This window comes from Armigeres subalbatus, chromosome 2, assembly GCF_024139115.2.
Source record: "Armigeres subalbatus isolate Guangzhou_Male chromosome 2, GZ_Asu_2, whole genome shotgun sequence".
In the NCBI taxonomy this organism is placed as follows: Eukaryota; Metazoa; Arthropoda; class Insecta; order Diptera; family Culicidae; genus Armigeres; species Armigeres subalbatus.
In genome coordinates, this window is record NC_085140.1 from 279699795 (window position 1) to 279722127 (window position 22333).

General features: G+C 40.8%; 1 protein-coding gene across 4 annotated transcripts in view; it reads left to right on the forward strand.

Annotated features, from left to right (window-relative positions):
- Positions 1–2855: 2855 nt before the first annotated feature.
- The window catches only part of LOC134216424 (FERM domain-containing protein 5), a 40436-nt gene continuing 20958 nt past the window's right edge, over positions 2856–22333 (forward strand). For 2 of the 4 annotated variants that reach the window (XM_062695310.1, XM_062695311.1), the window contains exon 1: positions 17383–17740. In XM_062695310.1, coding sequence (XP_062551294.1) covers positions 17651–17740 — 90 coding nt within the window. In that variant the 5' untranslated portion in view covers positions 17383–17650. Of the gene's footprint in view, positions 2997–17382; positions 17741–22333 lie in introns of those variants that run through there. The other 2 variants (XM_062695312.1, XM_062695313.1) reach the window with 2 other exon arrangements.

Consider the following 22333-nt stretch of genomic DNA (forward strand, 5'->3'; position numbering starts at 1 on the left):
AAATATGTATTTTTCAGGGTTGGCCAAATTAGGCACTGAGGTGGCCAAAACCGGTGCACTTCCCCTATATAAGTGCGGGAAAAAACGGTTTCGGATAGGCTGATAAAATGATAAAATTCTTTAGAGACCCGGAAGAACCCGTAGCCTTCGTGGAAGAAACACGATGGCTTTTGGCAGTTGAAGAGGACCTGAACTTCAGGAAAGCGAACTGGAGGCGGTTGGATCAGGATCGAGTCCAGTGGAGAAGGATACTTCATTTGGCGTAAGATCATCGAGGAGGACTTGTATTTAATCATGTGCATATCTCAAATGCGTATATACCAAAGCGAACAAAGCACCATCACTGATAGGTGAATTAATTTTGCTTTTTCTTCTAAAATTTCTTGAAAAGATTATAGAATTTACCGATAATTTGAATTTACGGGGCTAGCAATATTTTTCGGCATCGGTATCTTGCGAATGTATGTCACCTAGTGCACTACTGACGTGCGGAAATTCGGCATCTCTCATCTCTCCGGCACGTGCGGAAATTCGGCAAGTCACAGTCGTAAATAGTTATTAATATAGAATTGATGATAAAATGAAATGTATCACGTCTAAGACGCTTGAAGTTCAATCAGCGCACTGACAGTCATCATTCTGCTTATTACCAGTTATGTTTTAAACAACGCATACAGCCAATTTATTAGAATTCTTTGCGATGCAAAGATTTTTTTTAAATCTTGCGTTTATTTGGGAGGCTCATTTGCCATTTGGCGTTATGGAGCCAGATACTTTGCTTTTTTGATTTACAATTCATTTTACAGTTTTTGTAATTCATCTTACAACTAGAGTTAGTTGTTGACTTGTGACGATGCAATAAGTCGATTAGACTAAATCTAGAAAACTGTCTGTTTAGGCCAATCTGGATGAATTTGAATCATATTTCTCAAACATCAAATACTCTCACAAGCAGACGAATTCAGAAAGCTGAGAAAATCGTTGAATTAATTCAAACTGTAGAATGGATGGGTTTCTGCGAACTTAAGCGCAACTCGCATATGACCACATAATATGGTGCTCATTGCCATGTGCAGGATTTTGCAACCTATCCGAAAGATCAAACACTTTTCATTGAGATCTAATTAAACGGCCTTGGTGAAAGGGACACTTTGTATTCTGTTAAGAAATAAGCCAACGATCGGAGCTAAGGTTATTTTCTCTACATTTGATACTCAAAGAAACAAATTCGAAAATGATGAAGTAATCGTCTCGTAAAATAGGAGAATACCAGCACGATTTTTATTTAGGGTAAAATGCCCAATAGTGGACCCCCTAGTAGCGGAATTTTGCTCTTCCTGTCAAACGGCTTAGAAATTTTCAAAATATTAACTCTGCTTGATGTCTAACAACAAGCTCTGCATTCCCTCTTCACGATACATACATAAAACACCCAAATACACGACGTTATTCGTTGAAATTACAATTTTAAAGTCTAACTGAATTCGCCCTATAGTAGACCCCCTGGGGGTCCATAATAGGAAATTGCTTCCCTATAGTCGACACTTCATTTGATTTTCATGTCCCATTTCGGGACGTTCTTCTTCTATTATGGCCCCCCAAAATTTTCCTATAATGGCCACTCTCGTGTTTATTTTTTATAGAATTGTAAAAAATCATCTAATTTGACTTTCCATAGCATTTCCAGCGCATGTAATCAAATCATAGGACTGTAAGGTAGGTTCTCCCGATAGAATTTCATAGCGAAATGTTGACATTGTGCAGTAATAATGCAAAAATGGCTGGAGGGTCCACTATTAGTTGGGGGTCCACTATTGGTCACTTTACCCTAGAAAGTCGTACCGTTTTGCAGCTTTTAGCCTTGACCATCGATGTTTGACTTCAACACGTGTTGACAACGTCGATAGTTTTGAAACCATAGGTAGGGGAATATATCCGTAGAATGAACATTCCGTAGAATGTTAAACAAGTAGTTTGATCTTCTTCTTCTTATTATTGGCATTACATCCCCACACTGGGACAGAGCCGCCTCGCAGCTTAGTTTTCATTAAGCACTTCCACAGTTATTAACTGCGAGGTTTCTAAGCCAAGGTACCATTCATGCATTCGTATATCATGAGGCTAACACGATGATACTTTTATGCCCAGGGAAGTCGAGACAATTTCCAATTCGAAAATTGCCTAGACCGGCACCGGGAATCGAATCCCGCCACCCTCAGCATGGTCTTGCTTTGTAGCCGCGCATCTTAGCGCCCCGTTTGACAGCATATGATGGGGAAATATGTATAAAATGCGCTGGTTGGGTAAAACGCACTACCACCTTTTCCTGGTTTATAACCCAAATTTTGTCTCAAAATCGTAAGCGGCTAAAGCCAAAACACATCTGTAAGCCGCCACATAAAAAAAACTTTCGTATTAAAAAAAAATAAATGCTTATTTTGGCTTATTCCGACGTAATTTCCGCGAATACGTCTTCAATGCTTTTTCTTCAAATACAAAAAAAAATCTGTTCTCCTTAATTACCATTAGTCTGAAACATTGACTACCAAAGAATTCATTTTCAGACTAAGGCCGGGTGGCCTGTGCAGTGCATAGAAGTCTTCACCATTCAACTCGGTCCATGACTGTAAGCCAACCACGCAGTCTGCGGAGGGTCCGCAAATCGTCCTTCACCTGTTTTTGTCGGATCATTGTTGAGAACCATTGAAATCATTTTTCACTTATATGGAGTGTGATAAAATGGCAGAACCCCCCATCCCCATAAGTGTTTACATAATTAGTGTACGACCGCTGTGGTAATTTTTTTCCTACTATTTCCAAGTCTGCTAGTGGCACTTTGTGCAGAGTGTGTTGGTGCTAGGCACGCCCGGTTGTCCGGAAGAACACGAAGTGAAAACAATAATTTCTGCATCGAAGGTTGTTTTGGTGCTGGGAAGTTTTCATATGCCACCGGGCGTGCATGGTGTGAATTTTTTCCTCGTCGAGGGACAGCGAAGGTAATTAGTTATTGTTTGGAGGATCGTATGTTAGTGTTGCGCGTCGTTTCGGTCATCCAAAGTGTCATCCTCCACAGTTTGCATATGCGTGCATGGTGTGGAGTGCGCGTTTGATCATGTGCATGCTCGATTCTTAGACACTTTACACGATCCGGTATTCTTGTGCTTTGCGGTCAAAAAGTAATTGTAAAAAGTAATTGGTGCGCGTTCGATCGTGTTCCTGTTCGATGAGCAGGTAATTAGTTCGTTCTGCTTTTTGCGGCCGAATAATAGTAAAATCATTGTTTAAACAAAACTGGCACGGTCGCATCACTTATCAGAGTGAATCCAGATCCAACAATGCCTACCGACTAACTGATAATCCTTTCTGTGTTTTTTGTGGAGACACAGAGGTAAACACCGTCTTTAATTAGCAAAAACCACCTACTAACATTCCTTCCCTCTTCCTAACTGACTACGTGGACGTGACCGCCGCCGTTATTGATCATTTGAACATTTGAGTAACTGAAACATGCACACTGAAAATGCTTGAACAATCCCAGTCAATCATTCAGTTGATTCTTGGTGTGATTTCACTGATTCTGATCAATCACGGAGTAGCAACTATACATATGTATAGTCAGTCAAAGCTAAGCCAACCTGAGCTGAGCCTGCTAGTGGTATTTTGTGGATGGATGGTTCAATTTACTTGCATGGACTTTAACCACCATGGTAATAGTAAAGCACCAGCAAATTTGGATAATTTGGCGTCAGCAGTAAAAACTTTAATTAAACTTAATCAGTTAATCGATTAGTCATTTCAAATTTAATTTATTGGATAAGCCTCTAGGAATTCCTGGTAATGTTCTTTAGAAACTTCCTATTTTTTCTTGATCCATTCAGTTCCATATTTGATGTATCCCACATATTTTTTCGTAAATACCTCGAGAAATTCTTCAGGAAATACCTACCAGAAAATCCTAAGTCTAAAAAATTCCTTCAGAAATTCCATTTCAATTTCTTGCAGGTATTCCTGCAGATACTCCAATCCAATTGAAATTTCTCCCGCAATTCCTTGAGAATTTATTCCACAATTCTAGTACAAAATTATAGAAAATTCCGAGTGAATCTTTTGAGAAATTTCCGAAGGAATTCCTGAAGCAAAGAACTTTTAGAGGAATATCCAACATTCTTGAATTCCTCCAGAATTCTTTTGGGCATTCCTCGAATAATTTCTTCAGATACTTCTCCAGCGTTTTCTCGGATTATCCTCTGGAATATACTTCGGAAATGACTCTACAAATTCCTTTCAAAAAGAATTTCCAAGAATTATTTTGGAATTTACCTAAGGAATTTCTTAAAATATTCCTACGAAAATGTTTTTTATAATCTCTTTCTTTGGAAAAGAAATTTCTTCGGAAACTCCTTAAGAAATTCCTCGAAGATTCCTTTTAGATTTTACATCGAAAATTCCTTTATAAATACCTTTAAAAGTACCTTCAGAAATTCTTTTAGGTATTTTCTTCTGGAAAATATTTTAGAATTCCTTCGGAAGTTTCTTTAGATTTTGCTTATGGATTCATTTGGAAATTTCTTTAGCTACTCCACCGAAAATTTCTTTGGGAATTCTTTCAGAAATCTTCACATTTCAGGAATTTCTGAAAGAAATCACTCGAGGTATTCTTTTGGAATTTTCTCCAGTAAATTCTTCAGAAGTTCCGTCGGAAATTCCATAGATTTTTTTTTCTTGCTCTTCCAGAAATTCCTTTATGTCTATAAAATTTCCATATAACATATTTCAGAATCTCCTTCGCGAATCTGTTCAAGAACTTATTTGTAAATTTCTTTCAGGAATTCTTTGAAATTTTGTAAGGTTTTCCTTTAGATTCTATTCTTTTAGGAATTCCTTCGGGAATTCTTTGAGAAATTCTTTCGAAAATTATTTTAGCAAATCCTTTACAAATTACTTCAAGATTTGTTTTTTCATACATCTCTTCAGATAAATAATCTAGCCTTCAAGCTCTTCTTCTGAAATTTCTTTTAACCCTTTCATGTCCACTGGGTCATACAGTCGACTTTCTACATCTCGATGTTCTATATCTTGATATCCCTCCCTATGTCGATGGTTTCCTCAGTCCCTTCAATCTACATACAGTTGGGCTTCCTACATCTCGATAACCTCCCTATCTCGACATCTCTCTATCTCGATGGGTTCTGATCATATTTTGTTCAGGATTCACTCTCCCTATGTCGATATGTTCAAATTTTTAAGTTACTAGACCATCTTTGGACAATAACAAACACATCAACAACAGGAAACGACGTTTGTTTTGTTGTCGTTTTTCATAGCAACGAGCTTTTTTGGATCTAGTACCCATTACAATTTTCTTCTAATTCCTCGATCTCTCCCTATCCCGATGGTCCATTCAATATCGATATGTGGAGAGGCGACTGTATATGACCCCAACAGAAAAAATGGATGTAAAATTGCTTGAAATTACTCCCCTATCAGGGAAAAATGTCAGGCATGGGCGATGAAGGTCCTACGATAACTTAGAACGTCATGAACACGGGGAAGTTACAAAAGAGAAAAATTTAGGTGTATGGGCAGCGGATTGTATTGTTTCAAAATAAGATTTTTATTCAAACGTATCCGTAGAGTTACTGTGATGTACAATAAACTATTTTTTAACTTCCTTGGACGTCCTAGGCCACCCAAACAATCCTTGAGTTCAGGATTTGAAATGTACAGCTGCAAGAAAATCGCTTTTTAGAACTGAAAGCTTCAATATGCATTCAATTAAGGTACACCGGGGCAAGTTGAAATGCGGGGTAAGTTGAAACGGAAGCTGTAATTTAGATAGGAAATGACCCAATGCTCTGATTATTTTTTTCAATAAACTACTCCCCTAAACGCACTTTCTGACTGCCATTCCCGGAAGATTGCAGCTTTCAAAGCCAATTTCTGTCATTGTTTATTTTTCGCCCTTTGCAAAATCCAAACCAACTATTTGACGTGCCAATGAAACAGGTCTCAAAACGATGTTTGAAAGAGTTTTTTCATCAAATTTTCACGGTAGGTAATCATTCAATGTTGAATAAGCATAATGATTATGAAAAATCGACAAAAGATCCGTTTGAATTTTTGTATTTTGGTTGTTTGATATTGCTCCGCATGTTCAACTCATCGGGGCAAATAGAAATGCATGGTGCGGGGCAAGTTGAAACAACAATTCAAAACGTCACCCACGCAAATAAAAATAATATTTTTTTTACAAACTTCAACATGGTCCATAAATACATATATTCGAAAAACATAAATTTATAAAAACATGCAAACTTCTGAAAATAAATGTAATAAATTTTCGCCCATTCCGTCACGAATGCAACCCTCCTACAATCTCCACTATAATGAAAAGAGGTCATGTTTGAACTGAAGTTTTGAGATTCTTAATCTACTGAGCACTGTAGAGTATGTAAACATTTCGTTTACTCCACCTTCCCCTTCCCCAGCTGCTTATTTCTCCAATCGAAGAGCTTAAGAGAGATATGCTGGCTGGTTAATTAATGTGCATTTATAAGAAGCCACAATAGAATTAATCATGTGCAGAATATACAAGTGATCCAAATAATGAGCCATCCTGAATAGTAATCCGAGTGGTCACCAGTAGGGGGAAATCAATTTGATAAATTTTCAGCGTAGTGCGTTCTCCAGAATTTGATCTCCGAAAATACGCTTTTGACCTTGTTGTAAACTGCCCTTATTCGCATTAGAGACCCATGTCATTTTCTCCGACTTGAGTAATTTGCCGTTCAATTTTTCAAACTTGTTTTACATGGAGAAATGAAAAAAAAGTCTAATAAATTAAAAAAATGCTATTTTTTTAAAAAACTGACATAATATTCTTATTCTGTATATATTGCTGTGGGACAATGAAAAGAACCATACTTAAGTTTCTTTTTTGAGTAAGAGAGTATCAAAATCTGGAATGTCATTTTTATGCGAGCGAATATCAAGATGAGACAACAAAAGTGGGATTTGTTTTCAAATTTTTAGAACAAAGCCTACTATTTTATCAGTTTTTCTTAAACAGGAGACAATCTTAAGCTAATTTCTGAAAGAAAATCAAAATCGCTACAAACTTACATGGGACTCTTATGTGAATCCTGGCAGTATTATAGTCACCTTTACAACCGCGTGATTCTTGAGTCTCATTGAGTACATACATTTTGTTATTAATACGGCAGAATTAGCTCAAGTCTGTATATAACGCAGTGCACTATGGTCCAGGATTCAGATTTACGCGGAAAGATGCATTTTACGCCAAAACTATATTTTTTAGAAAAAACTGTTGTTCTACAAAATTGTTCGAAGTAGTAAGGCAATCATTATGGTTCTACCAAAAAATAGGGTGGCCCATCATATAAAAAAAATTTGAAAATATTTTTTTTATTTCTCAGAATATTGACATGTTATGTTCTACAAAGTTGTAGCGCAGCTTATTCCAATCAATTTTGCTAAACAAACTTTTTCTGTAGCTCTTAAGTTGGCTGATTTAGAGCATTTTTACCTAATTGGATTAGGGTGTACCTCAAAAACTGTATTTTGATCTACTTTTTTGTTTTACATTTCTCGAAAAGTCGTCTTCAGGTGACTTTTAGAGCTCAAAAATGCAACTTTTGATGGGTAAATACGCTCAATATTTTTTCCGATCAAAAGTTATAATTGTTTTTCTGTCAAAATTACATTTTTTTCATAAGTTGATATCTCCGGTTAGGGCGGACCAAAAAAATATATTCACACGGCATCTGAAAGAGAAATTAATATTCTTTATTATGTCAAAAAGTTTAGGATATGTTATTTTTTATCTCAAGTTTCACCAATTTTACTAAAATCATGTTTTTTCAAATAAATTGATATAACTCGACAACGGAAGAAGATACAGACGATATTCTTATAGCAAAACACGCGTTTTAAAAAGCCTCAAAAGTTTTCAGAAGGTGACTTCCGTGAAAAATAAAAAATGAAATGAGCAGATCATGATGAGGGACACCCTAATCCTGGTAAGTAAAATTACTCTAAACAAGTGAACTTAAGAGCTACATAAAAAGTTTATATGGCAAAGTTGATGGGAAAAAGCTGCGCTACAACTTTGTAGAACATTTTATGTCAATTTTCAGCAAAATAAAAAAAAATAAAATTTCACATTTTTATAAAATGGCCCACCCTATTTTTCAGTAACTCTATAATAAGGGCCCAAGTATCCAGAACAACTTTGTAGAACAAATTTTGTTTCTTAAAAGTATGCTTCAGACCGAAAATGCATCTTTTCTCGTAAATCTTGCAATACGATGATAATGATAAAATTTATAAAAAGTGTTTAAGCTGTAGATTTTTTATTTTCCATTTCTCACGAACGTCATCTTCTGAAGACTTTTGGGGCCTTTAAAAACGCGTGTTTTGCTATAAGAATATCGTCTGTATCTTCTTCCGTTGTCGAGTTATATTAATTTATTTAAAAAAACATGATTTTAGTAAAATTGATAAAACTTGGGATAAAAAAATAACATATCCCCAATTTTTTGACATAATAAAGAATATTAATTTCTCTTTCAAATGCTGTGTAAATATATTTTTTTGGTCTGCCCTAACCGGAGATATCAACTTATGAAAAAAATGTAATTTTGACAGAAAAACGATTATAACTTTTGATCGAAAGAAGATATTGAGCATATTCACCCCTCAAAATTTTTTTTGAGCTCTAAAAGTCACCTGAAGACGACTTTTTCGAGAAATGTAAAACAAAAAAAGTAGATCAAAATACAGTTTTTGAGGTACACTAATCCAATTAGGCAAAATTGCTCTAAATCAGCCAAATTAAGAGCTACAGAAAAAGATTTTTTTTGCAAAATTGATTGGAATAAGCTACGCTACAACTTTGTAGAACATAACATGTCAATATTCTGAGAAATAAAAAAAATATTTTCAAATTTTTTTTATATGATGGGCCACCCTATTTTTTGGTAGAACCATAATGATGGCCTTACTATTTCGAACAATTTTGTAGAACAACAGTTTTTTCTAAAAAATATAGTTTTGGCGTAAAATGCATCTTTCCGCGTAAATCTGAATCCTGGACCATAGTGCAGTGTTTCAACTTGCCCCTATACGCGGAACAAGTTGAAACGATGCATATAAAAAATAATTTAAATATACAAAATATTTATGAAAAAGTTTGTTATGGATGCTTATTTTTTATATATAATCTTTGGCCCGAACTAGCAAACATCGCAAACGGATTCGAAATATATCAAAGGGTGATTTTTTTGCAGCACTTCGAATTTCAACTTTGTAAAAACCGTTTCAACTTGCCCCGGTGTACCTTATATCCATTACACTTCCGGAGAGAACAACGGATATCGTAGGATAGTTTTCAGATATTCTGGGCAATCCATCAACGGGTCAACGGATATGGTAAGATAGAAATGAGATATGCTGGGCAACCCAAAATATCATTGAGTTCGGGACATGAGATCTACAGCTGCTTAGAAGCTCTTTTCGATACTCAAAGCTTCAATATCCGTTCAATTACATCCATTACACCTCCCGGGAGGTCAACGGATATGGTAAGATAGTTATGATATATTCTGGACTATCCAAACTGTCTTTGAGATCGGGAATTGAGTTCTACAGCTGCAAGAAAATCTTTTTTCAGTACTGAAAGCTTCAACATGCATTCAATTATATCCATTACACTTCCCGGGAGGTAAACGGATATCGTAGGATAGATTTAAGATATTATTGTTAATCCAAACTGTCATAAAGTTCGTGACTTGAGATCTACAGCTGCTTAGAAGCTCTTTTCGGTACTCAAAACTTCAATATGCTTTTAATTATATCTATTACTCCTTCTGGGAGGCCCACGGAAAAATGGTTTAACACGTATCGAAACTATAAATAAAGGAAAACGCTACAATCACAACTGTTGATTGCAAGCCCCAAACTCAAGAAAAGTTTGGAAATCTAGAATATTTAAAAACTATCTTACAGTGTCCTTTGGTCTTACAGGAGATGTAACGCACAATGTTGGATACATATCGAAACTTTGAGCAACAGAAGAAGAAGCAGCTGTAGCCCTCAAAAGTTTAGATGATGCAGAAAATATAAAAACTTTCTTACGATGCATATTGACCATCCAGGAGCTGTACATATGGTTAAATACATTTAACCATTTGTTTGAGAAACTGCATACGTTACAATTTTAGCCAAAATATATTCTGAATCCTCGTCCAGCGCAATTTAATGAAAGAAGGGGGTTCACTGCTTCCATCAGTGGTGTTGGATTGCGTTGGTGGGCCCAAATTAGCCTACCAGCGACATGAGCAGCTTATTTTCACAAAAATAGTTTTGCCTTTTTGAAATGTTGCTGCCGATATATTCAACTGTAATAATCACATACATATAGTAACTTTGAGAAAAATTGAAATGTTGGTGCCGATATATTAGAGCTTTGAGTGACGGAAACCCAAAGTAACCATTAGCACTATCTTTTGCCTGTAGATCGCAAGCTCTGAACTCAAAGACGGTTTTGATGTCCCAGTATATCCCAAAACCATCTAAACATGTCCATTGATCTTCAGGAATGTATTATGGATATGGTTGAATACATATCCAAGCTTGAAGCGACGAAAAAAGCAAAAGTGGGGGCTGTAGATCGCAAGATCTGAACTCAAGGACTATTTGGTTAACCCAGGATGTTCCAAAATCAACTTACTATGTCTCCTGGTCCTCTGGAATATGTTATGGACATATCCAAGTTTCTAGTGACCAGAAAAGCTAGTGTCATGGCTGTAGATTGCAAGTTCGAAACTCAAGGACAGTTTGGATGACCAAGCATATTCCAAAATCATCTAACCGTGTCTTTTGATCTTCACAAATATAATATGGATATAGTTAAATACATATACATGCTTGAAGCGACGAAAAAAGCTTGAGTGGTGGCTGTAGATGGCAAGTTCTGTACTCAAGGTCGGTTTGGATGACCCAAGATATCCCAAATCCATCTGACCATGCCTCCTGATCTTCATGAATATGTTTTGGATATGGTTGAATACATACTCAAGCTTGGAGCGATGAAAAAAGCTAAAGTGGTGGTTGTAGATCGCGAGTTCTGAACTCAAGGACAATGTGGATGACCAAGGATATCCCAAAACCATCTTACCACGTCTCATGGTCTTCTGGAGTATGTTATGGAAATATTTTTAAACTGACAAAACACAGTTCTCCATTATAAATCACGAAAACAAATGGAACGTATCAAATTTACTGCGTAATACCGCTTAGAAAAATTTGGGCCTGAAAGGGTTAATCCCTTCAAGAGTTGCTTGGTTAATTCCTCCAGGGGCCCTTCTTAGCCTAGTGGTAAGATGCGCGGCTATAAAGCAAGACTATGCTGAGGGTGGCTGGGTTCGATTCCCGGTGCCGGTCCAGGGAATTTTAGGTTTGGAAATTGTCTCGACTTCCCTGGGCATAAAAGTATTATCGTGTTAGCATCATGCTATACGAATGCAAAAATGGTAGCGCAGTTAATAACTGTGGAAGTGCTGAATGAACACTACGCAGTAGAGTGGGGCGATCTGGTCATTTTTTCAAATCAATGTTTTTTCGAAGCCACTCTGGATCCTAAACAACTGTGCAGAATTTGGGCTCGATTGGTTGCTTCCTCGCTTTCTGCATCGCGTTTGAAGTTTGTATGGAAATTAGTATGGGAGAACGCATATTTTTGCATTTTTACTTCTAGTGGTTTCAGTTCATCGTAAGCCATGTGGCACATTGCGTTAAAGTATAGCCCAAAGGATGCCGAAAAACTTTGCCGAAGAAGGTACGTTGCTGGAACGTCCACGAAAAAAGCTATAACGCTTCGAAGATTGAGTGTTCAAACCATATGCAAAAAATCATTTATTCTGCCAGCACTGCCAAACTACGTGGACCAATAATTTAACTGAGTGTTATTTCAAAATTATTGATTTTATAGGACTTTGGAGCTAATGGGAGATATTCGGAATGATTTCACAAAGTAAAAATTCCGACTGAAGGAAAATGGGGTTTGCCCTCTGACAATTACAGGTTGTCCGGTAGTGCTGGCAGAAACATTGATTTCTTGCATATGGTTTGAACAATCAATTTTCGAAGCCTAATAACATTTTTTGTAGGCTTTCTAGCTACATACCTTCTTCGGCAAAGTCTTTCGGCATCTTTCAGACTATAAGCTAACATATTGAGTCACGTGATTGACGATAAATTAAAGCCGCTAAGAGCAAAACTGTAAAAAAGTACGTTCTCCTATACTTTTTTTTTTTTTTTGTGTCTTTATTAAAGAGACTTTCAGCCCGAGGCTGGCTCGTCTCCGAACTTCTCCTATACTGATTTTCACATAAAATTAAAACGCGATGCGGCAATCGAGGACGCAACCAATCGAGCTCATATTTGGCACAGGTGATTGGGGTCCCAGAACGATTCAGGAAAACCTTGATCTCACTTGATTGGATGATGTTTGAGTTTTTCCATACAACTGCGCCCCACTCTACAACGCAGCGAGGCGGCAATGTCCCAGTGGAGAAGGCCAATGCCAATAAGATGAAGATACTATTTAGCGATCCGAAGACCTGTGGAAATTTCTTATGGAATTTCTTCTAAAATTCTTTCAGTAAACCGATACATTTCTGAAGGAATTTCCGAAGAAATGTTAAATGAATTTCCGTAAAAATTCGAAAAGGATTTTCCGGTGGAATTTTCAAAGGATTTCGTTATGAATTTCCCAAATAATGTTTCTTCAGGAGTTTCTTTGGGAATTCCATCACGAAATTCTACAGGAATTATTTCTGGAAACTTCTCAATGGTTTATAAAAATGGGCGTGAAATCAGTTTTCATTTTTTTTTCTAAAGTATTATATTTAAATTTCATGGAAAATATATAATTCGGGTGGTCACGTGCCCAATCGCGTCTCAGTAGAGCTCCGTCAGTAATTATGAAATCAATTCTCATTTCAGAACAATTTTGGCGTAGGGGAACTGTTCCGATCTCCATCTCACTGTACATTAGAGTGGGGCGCAGTTGTATGGAAAAACGCAAACTTCGTCCGATCAAGTGAGATCAAGGTTTTTCTGAATCGTTTTGGGACCCCAATCAACTGTGCAAAATATGGGCTCAATTGGTTGCAACCTCGCATGCCGCATCGCGTTTTAAATTTACATGGAGATTAGTATGGGAAAACGTACTTTTTTACATTTTTGCTCTTAGCGGCTTCAATTTATCATCAATCTATTATTTATTTATTCAGACTAAGGCCGAAGTGGCCTGTGCGGTATATAAGAGTCTTCTCCATTCGGCTCGGTCCATGGCTACACGTCGCCAACCACGCAGTTTACGGAGGGTCCGCAAGTCATCTTCCACCTGATCGATCCACCTTGCCCGCTGCGCACCTCGCCTTCTTGTGCCCGTCGGATCGTTGTCGAGAACCATTTTCACCGGGTTACTGTCCGACATTTTGGCTACGTGCCCGGCCCATCGCAGTCGTCCGATTTTCGCGGTGTGAACGATGGATGGTTCTCCCAACAGCTGATGCAATTCGTGGTTCATTCGCCTCCTCCACGTACCGTCCGCCATCTGCACCCCACCATAGATGGTACGCAGCACTTTCCTTTCGAAAACTCCAAGTGCGCGTTGGTCCTCCACGAGCATCGTCCAGGTCTCGTGTCCGTAGAGGACTACCGGTCTAATTAGCGTTTTGTAGATTGTCAATTTGGTACGGCGGTGAACTCTATTCGACCGAAGCGTCTTGCGGAGTCAAAAGTACGTATGGTTATCAGCCACTATGCGTCTCCGAATTTCTCCGCTGGTATCATTTCGGCAGTCATTAGTGAGCCCAAGTACACAAATTCTTCTACCACCTTGATTTCGTCACCACCGATGCAAACTCGCGGTGGGTGGCTCACATTGTCTTCTCTTGAACCTCTGCCTATCATGTACTTCGTCTTCGACGTGTTGATGACTAGTCCGATCCGCTTAGCTTCCCTCTTCAGTCTGATGTAGGCTTCCTCCATCTTCTCAAAGTTACGTGCCATAATATCTATGTCGTCGGCGAAACCAAATAGCTGGACGGACTTATTGAAAATTATACCACTCGTGTTAATCCCTGCTCTTCGTATTACCCCTTCCAAAGCGATGTTGAATAGCAAACACGAAAGACCATCACCTTGCCGTAACCCTCTGCGGGTTTCGAAGGGACTCGAGAATGCCCCTGAAACTCGAACTACGCACATCACCCGATCCATCGTCGCTTTGATCAATCGTGTAAGTTTATCCGGAAAACCGTGTTCGTGCATTAGCTGCCATAGCTGGTCCCGATCGATTGTATCATATGCGGCTTTGAAGTCGATGAATAGATGATGTGTGGGCACGTTGTATTCGCGGCATTTCTGCAGTACTTGGCGAATGGCGAACACCTGGTCCGTGGTGGAGCGTTCGCCCATAAAACCCGCCTGGTACTGCCCCACGAACTCCCTTGCAGTTGGTGCTAGTCGACGGCATAAAATTTGGGAGAGTACCTTGTAGGCGGCGTTCAGCAATGTGATTGCGCGGTAGTTGCTACAATCCAGCTTATCGCCCTTTTGTAGATGGGACACACGACACCTTCCATCCACTCCTGCGGCAAAACTTCCTCCTCCCAAATCTTGGTAATGACCCAGTGCAGCGCTTCAGCCAGTGCCTCACCACCGTGTTTAAATAGCTCTCCTGGTAGTTGGTCAACCCCAGGGGCTTTGTTGTTCTTCAGCCGGCCAATCTCCTCCTGGATTTCCTGGAGATCCGGAGCCGGTAAAATTATGTCCTGCGCGCGTTCTCCCAGGTCCATCACCATACCGCCATCTTCGTCTGCCACATCGCCATTCAGGTGCTCTTCGCAGTGCTGCCGCCACCTTTGGATCACCTCACGCTCGTTCGTAAGAAGGTTCCGTTTATGTCTTTACACATATCAGGCTGTGGCACGTGGCCCTTACGTGAACGGTTTAACTTCTCATAGAACTTTCGTGTGTTATTAGCGCGGTACAGTTGCTCCGTTTCTTCACGGTCTCGATCTTCCTGCTGGCGCTTTTTCCTCCGGAAAATCGAGTTTTGTCTGTTCCGCGCCTGTTTATATCGTGCCTCGTTCGCCCTCGTGCGGTGTTGCAGCAATCTCGCCCATGCTGCATTCTTCTCTTCCGCTAACTGCTCACATTCGCCGTCATACCAGTCGTTTCTCTGATCCAAGGACACCGTGCCTAGTGCAGCGGTTGTGGTGCTACCAATGGCGGATCGAATATCTCTCCAGCCATCTTCAAGAGACGCTGCGCCTAGCTGCTCTTCCGTTGGAAGTGCCACTTCCAGCTGCTGCGCGTATTCTTGGGCTAGTCTACCATCTTGTAGCCGCCCAATGTTAAGCCGCGGCGTCCGACTTCGACGCGTGTTGTACACCGTCGAGAGTTTTGAGCGCAGGCATACTGCAACGAGGTAGTGGTCGGATTCAATATTCGCACTGCGGTAAGTGCGGACATTCGTGATGTCGGAGAAGAATTTACCGTCGATTAGAACGTGATCGATTTGGTTTTCCGTTTCTTGGTTAGGTGATCTCCATGTGGCCTTGTGGATATTTTTGCGGGGAAAGAAGGTGCTTCGGACTACCATTCCATTTATCATCAATCACGTGACTCAATACGTTAGCATCTAGTCGGGAAGATGCCGAAAGACTTTGCCGAAGAAGGTACGTAGCTGGAAGGTCTACAAAAAATGTTATTACATTTCGAAAATTGATTGTTCAATCCATATGCAAGAAATCAATGTTTCTGCCAGCACTACCGGACAACCTATGGTTCTCGAAGGGCGAAACCCATCTTCCTTCTCGTCGGATTTTTTTTTCTTTGTGAAATGATTCTGGATAGCTCCCATTAGCTCTAAAGCCCAATAAGATCAATTATTTTGAAATAACACTCAGTTAAATTCAGAGATGCATCCTGAACAGAACATGAGCCAAGAGCGTGCCTTGGTGTTCTAAATTTTGAACTCTGAACACAGTTCAGTGTGCACTGGGTTGGTACGCAAGTAATACGATCATGGTAAACTAAGATTCCTTAGATTTGGAACTATGCAAAAATATACGAGCATGCTTGATTTCTCTCCGTTAGATGCCCACGTGTTCCATTACTAGCCGAAAAAATGAGTAGCATGCCGTAGCTTGAGTTTGTTTTCCTAGGATACAAGTTGCTAAGTTAGGGCAGTGCTCTTGAACAGTGTGCAGTGTTCAGAACTTTTTGAACACGAACACGCGTTCTCGTGTTCAGATGCATCTCTGGTTAAATTATTGATCTACGTAGTATGGCAGTGCTGGCAGAATAAACGATTTTTTGCATATGGTTTGAACACTCAATGTTCGAAGCGTTATAACTTTTTTCGTGGACGTTCCAGCAACGTGCCTTCTTCAGCAAAGTTTTTCGGCATCCTTTGGGTTATACTTTAACGCAATGTGCCACTTGGTTTACGATGAACTGAAACCTCTAGTAGTAGAAATGCAAAAATATACGTTCTCCCATACTAATTTCCATACAAACTTCAAACGCGGTGCGGAAAGCGAGGAAGCAACCAATCGGTCCCAAATTCTGCACAGTTGTTCAGGACCCAGAATGGCTTCGAAAAACCATTGATTTGAAAAAATGACCATGACGCCCCATTCTACTGTACATATACCCATCTCATCGCTAAACAAAGAAATACGGCACCAAATTCGTCGCTTCTTTTTGTCAACATGCGTGCTCACTGCTGAAAAAAATCACAAAAATAATAAACAAACCAAATTCCTTTCCATTGCTTTGTTTTTGATAGGATGGAAATAGGAGCTATGAGATGAAGTGGCGAACCGTTCCCCTATATATTCAAAAATCGAAGAAAATATACAATATGGTACATAGATCCCGTGCCCTATCGGCCTCAATTTAATCCCGCCGGTGACCTTGATCAAATATAAATTAATGATTGAGCATAATTAAATGAATAATTCAATGAACCCTAACGTATCAGACTGCACAACATGTTGATTTTGAATCTAGTCAAAATATTGCTTGCTCTCCATGTTTGGTGCATGACGGAATGTTAGTTGTTACAAAGCATCGCTCATTCAATTCCATGCAATGTCACAAACAAGTACCCGAACTGTTCGAATGGGCCATTATTATAGCAACCGAACTGTCCTACGCATATCCTTCGCCATAAAACCATCCTGTCAGTGCAGATCCTGTTGCACGCATACACGCTTATGGACGATGCTATATACACGGTCGAAGGTGTGAGAGGCATCCAGGACGACGACGGCAGAAAATGTCAGTGTCGTAAAAGTTGAGAAAGAAAAGTGAAAATTTTCGGTGCAATTTATAACCCTTCTCGCATTTAGTTTGCTAATCCTGTTCTCAACACCTTTCAACCTTCGGTGAAACTGGAAAAACCACCAACGGATGTGCGGTGCGCTTTCGAACGCGTAGCTGAAAAACTTCGATTGCCTCACTGAACTTTTAGCTGAGTGGTCTGAGGATTTTATCGGTCGGAGGTGGTCATCACCCGAGTGGAGCAGAAAAGCACCAGCCACAAACTATGTTCAAGAGTCGTAGTGAAGGAAATGTTGTTTATAAGTGCACGGTTCGACTGCTGGAAGATCTCGATGTCTTGGAATGTGAATTTCAGGTAAAGCAATTATGCAAAGGGCTATTGAAACAGTAGTCTTGTAAGAGTGCCTTTCGCGGTTCAAGGATATGTAAACTGCATACTTCGGTCACCGTTTATTATCATGTACTTTTCAGCATGGGCGGGATATAGCTCTGAATGTGTCTTCTGAAGGATGTCTTCGATGGCTATTCATTGCCTTCGGTGCCTGATTTATCAGTTTTCACCGTCTCTGTGAATAAATTTGTTTCCTGGTTTCGATTCCAGCGTTTTATAGTCTTACAATGGACAGAATTTACGTTGCTATGGTTTACTCATACAGCTCTGCACTTGGCACATGGAAGCAAGGAGAGCTCTGTGTTGCTCACGCTCCCAGACACAGTGGCATACGTGCGATATCCCGCCGATTTACGTAAGACGGTCAAAATAAACGTTGAATGGTAGCTAAAAATATCCCCCAGAGTATACATATTTTTAAATTAATTAACCATTAGCTATATTAATTTCTTATTGGCGTAGAAACAGTGTGGAATCCAGCTGATTGTAGCATTTCCTCGTATACGCTTCGATGCCAGCATTCGGCAGTGCCGTATATGCAAATAAAATTAGTGCCAAGGATGTTCTTTTATCCGGTGTCGGTAAATAATCCTCTGAACTGTGTTTATCATTGGTCGGTTGTAGAGGTGTACAACCGATTCAATTTAGCGGTTCCCCTTTTGTAACTTTTAGGATTTGGTAGTTTTTACAAGACTACATGAATGCGAAAAGTCATTTTCATTCACAGTAAAGAAAATATCCTTTTATTAACCTGAACTTCCATTATTAGTATGGGGAATACCTAAATCAATTAAACAAATGAAAATCTTGATTTCACCTAGCGGTAATAATGCTATTCTCGTGTAATAGAAGAGTAAAATCGAAGAGGTAAAACCATAAATAGAACTGATATTATTTACACAGTTTTACTCATTATTAAACTGCTCGTTGAATTAAACTTGTTGCAAACAAATCCGTTGAGGATAAGTTCTAAAAAAAGTGGGTTCAAAATGTCTTCGAAGTCTTCAATAAAAAAAAGAAAAAATGAAAATAAAAAAAAAGGTTTACGCGTGTAAAAAATAGTTTGTTGACCATAACCAACATCACTTCGATTTGTAGAACTAATTATATGAGTGTGCAGAAAAGGTAAAAAACTAATACTTCATTTTGACGCAGTTCTGAAGCATTTCATATGATGAATATTATTATTATTTATTCAGACTAAGGCCGAAGTGGCCTGTGCGGTATATAAGAGTCTTCTCCATTCGGCTCGGTCCACGGCTACACGTCGCCAACCACGCAGTCTTCGGAGGGTCCACAAGTCATATTCTACCTGATCGATCCACCTTGCCCGCTGCGCACCTCGCCTTCCTGTGCCCGTCGGATCGTTGTCGAGAACCATTTTCACCGGGTTACTGTGTGACATTCTGGCTGCGTGCCCGGCCCACCGCAGTCGTCCGATTTTCGCGGTGTGAACGATGGATGGTTCTCCCAGCAGCTCATGCAACTCGTGGTCCATTCGCCTCCTCCACGTACCGTCCGCCATCTGCCCAAGTACACAAATTCTTCTACTACCTCGATTTCATCACCACCGATACAAACTCGCGGTGGGTGGCCTTCTCTTGAACCTCTTCCAATCATGTACTTCGTATTCGACGTGTTGATGACTAGTCCGATCCGCTTGGCTTCTCTCTTCAGTCTGATGTAGGCTTCTTCCATCTTCTCAAAGTTACGTGCCATAATATCTATGTCGTCGGCGAAGCCAAATAGCTGGACGGACTTATTGAAAATTGTACCACTCGTGTTAATCCCTGCTCTTCGTATTACCCCTCCCAAAGCGATGTTGAATAGCAGACACGAAAGACCATCACCTTGCCGTAACCCTTTGCGGGTTTCGAAGGGACTCGAGAATGCCCCTGAAACTCGAACGACGCACATCACCCAATCCATCGTCGCTTTGACCAACCGTGTCAGTTTATCCGGAAATCCGTGTTCGTGCATTAGCTGCCATAGCTGGTCCCGATCGATTGTATCATATGGGGTTTTGAAGTCGATGAATAGATGATGTGTGGGCACGTTGTATTCGCGGCATTTCTGCAGTATTTGACGAATGGCGAACACCTGGTCCGTGGTGGAGCGTTCGCCCATAAAACCCGCCTGGTACTGCCCCACGAACTCCCTTGCAATTGATGCTAGTCGACGGCATAAAATTTGGGACAGTACCTTGTAGGCCGCCTCCAAGCAATGTGATTGCGCGGTAGTTGCTACAATCCAGCTTATCGCCCTTTTTGTAGATGGGACACACCTTCCATCCACTCCTGCGGCAAAACATCCTCCTCCCAAATCTTGGCAATGACCCAGTGTAGCGCTCTAACCAGTGCCTCACCACCGTGGCTTAAATAGCTCTCCTGGTAGTTGGTCAACCCCAGGGGCTTTGTTGTTCATCAGCCGGCCAATCTCCTCCTGAATTTCCTGGAGATCCGGAGCAGATAAAATTATGTCCTGCGCGCGTTCTTCCAGGTCCATCACCATACCGCCATCTTCGTCTGCCACATCGCTATTCAGGTGTTCTTCGTAGTGCTGCCGCCACCTTTGGATCACCTCACGCTCGTTCGTGAGAAGGTTCCCGTTTATATCCTTACACATATCAGGCTGTGACACGTGGCCCTTACGTGAATGGTTTAACTTCTCATAGAACTTTCGTGTGTTATTAGCGCGGTACAGTTGCTCCATCTCTTCACGGTCTCGATCTTCCTGCTGGCGCTTTTTCCTCCGGAAAATCGAGTTTTGTCTGTTCCGCGCCCGTTTATATCATGTCTCGTTCGCCCTCGTGCGGTGTTGCAGCAATCTCGCCCATGTTGCATTCTTCTCTTCTACTAACTGCTCACATTCGCCGTCATACCAGTCGTTTCTCTGATCCGGGGCACCGTGCCAAGTGCAGCGGTTGCGGTGCTACCAATGGCGGATCGAATATCTCTCCAGCCATCTTCAAGAGACGCTGCGCCTAGCTGCTCTTCCGTTGGGAGTCCCCCTTCAGCTGCTGCGCGTATTCTTGGGCTAGTCTACCGTCTTGTAGCCGCCCAATGTTAAGCCGCGACGTCCGACTTCGACGCGTGTTGTACACCGTCGAGAGTTTTGAGCGCAGCCATACTGCAACGAGGTAGTGGTCGGATTCAATATTCGCACTGCGGTAAGTACGGACGTTCGTGATGTCGGAGAAGAATTTTGACGTCCCGCAGTGGGCATTCATCGTATGGCTGCTCCAGCTGTGCGTAGAACGCTTCTTTTTAGTCGTCGGGTCTCTCTTCGTGTGAGCAGTGCACGTTGATGATGCTATAGTTGAAAAAAAAAAACGGTCTTTAATCCTCAGCTTGCACATCCTTGCGTTGATTGGCTGCCACCCAATCACGCGTTGGCGCATCTTACCCAGCACTATGAAGCCGGTTCCCAGCTCGTTGGTGGTGCCACAGCTTTGGTAGAAGGTAGAAGGTCGATGCCCGCTTTTCCACACTTTCTGTCCTGTCCAACAAATCTACTGCAGCGTCACGACGTCGAAGTTGCGGGGATGTAATTCATCATAGATCATCCTGTCGCAACCTGCGAAACCTAGCGACTTGCAGTTCCATGTTCCAAGCTTCCAATCGTGATCCTTTATTCGTCGCCTAGGTCTTTGCCGATTATATCGAGTCGCATTATTTCTTATATTGTTCATAATTATTGGTTTTCCAGGCGGCTTAGTGGGCCTGCGCAAACCTCCTGTCTCATCGGAGGGCTATCGTGTCAGGGCTGTTTAGCGTCCCACCTAACACCAGGATTGGGCTTGTGCGCTTTGAGCGGTACACGGTCGCTTTGGTGGGGCCTATATGCGGATACATGCAGCTTTTTAAAGAAATTTAACAGGACCCACTGTCAAATTCCACCACATCCTAGGCAAGCCCCACAACTCGCAGATGGGCTGGGGAGGGATCGTCAAGCCCTTGGACATAGTCCCTGCTGCCCTTGGACATAGTACCTGCAGGCCAGAACAGTGGACCTCTGAAATAGTGATTTTTGCAATATGATCCGCGCTCTCCCAGATTGCGCTAAGCTGTTCTGGACATTGACCCAAAACTCTAAAATCCAAACCTCGGCCCATTCCATCTTTGATCCCATTAGACAACAATGACTCTAAGGATCGCTTGATAACTCCTGCAGAGAAGGTCGCCGAAATATGTCGTCACTTCGTCAGATCGCACGTTAACGATTATGCTAACAACATCCATTTGACTACCAACGACTTTTCGGAGGAGTTGGAGATCTCAGCTGGCGAAGTAATGGCCTATATCAAATCATCGAAAAACATGAAGTCTCCAGGCTTCGACAACATTCTGAAACTCGAACTCAAACACATTAGCGCTCCATTTTCGAGCACCTTTCGCTGCTCTTCAATTAGTGTTTCCGTCCAAGCCAACGAAAGTCATCACCATCCGGAAGCCTGGGAAGGATCCTTCCTCTCCAAAAAGTTATCGTCCCATCAGCCTTCTTTCAGGACTATCCATGCTATTTGAAAAGGCAATTCACAGCCGGCTACATAAGTCT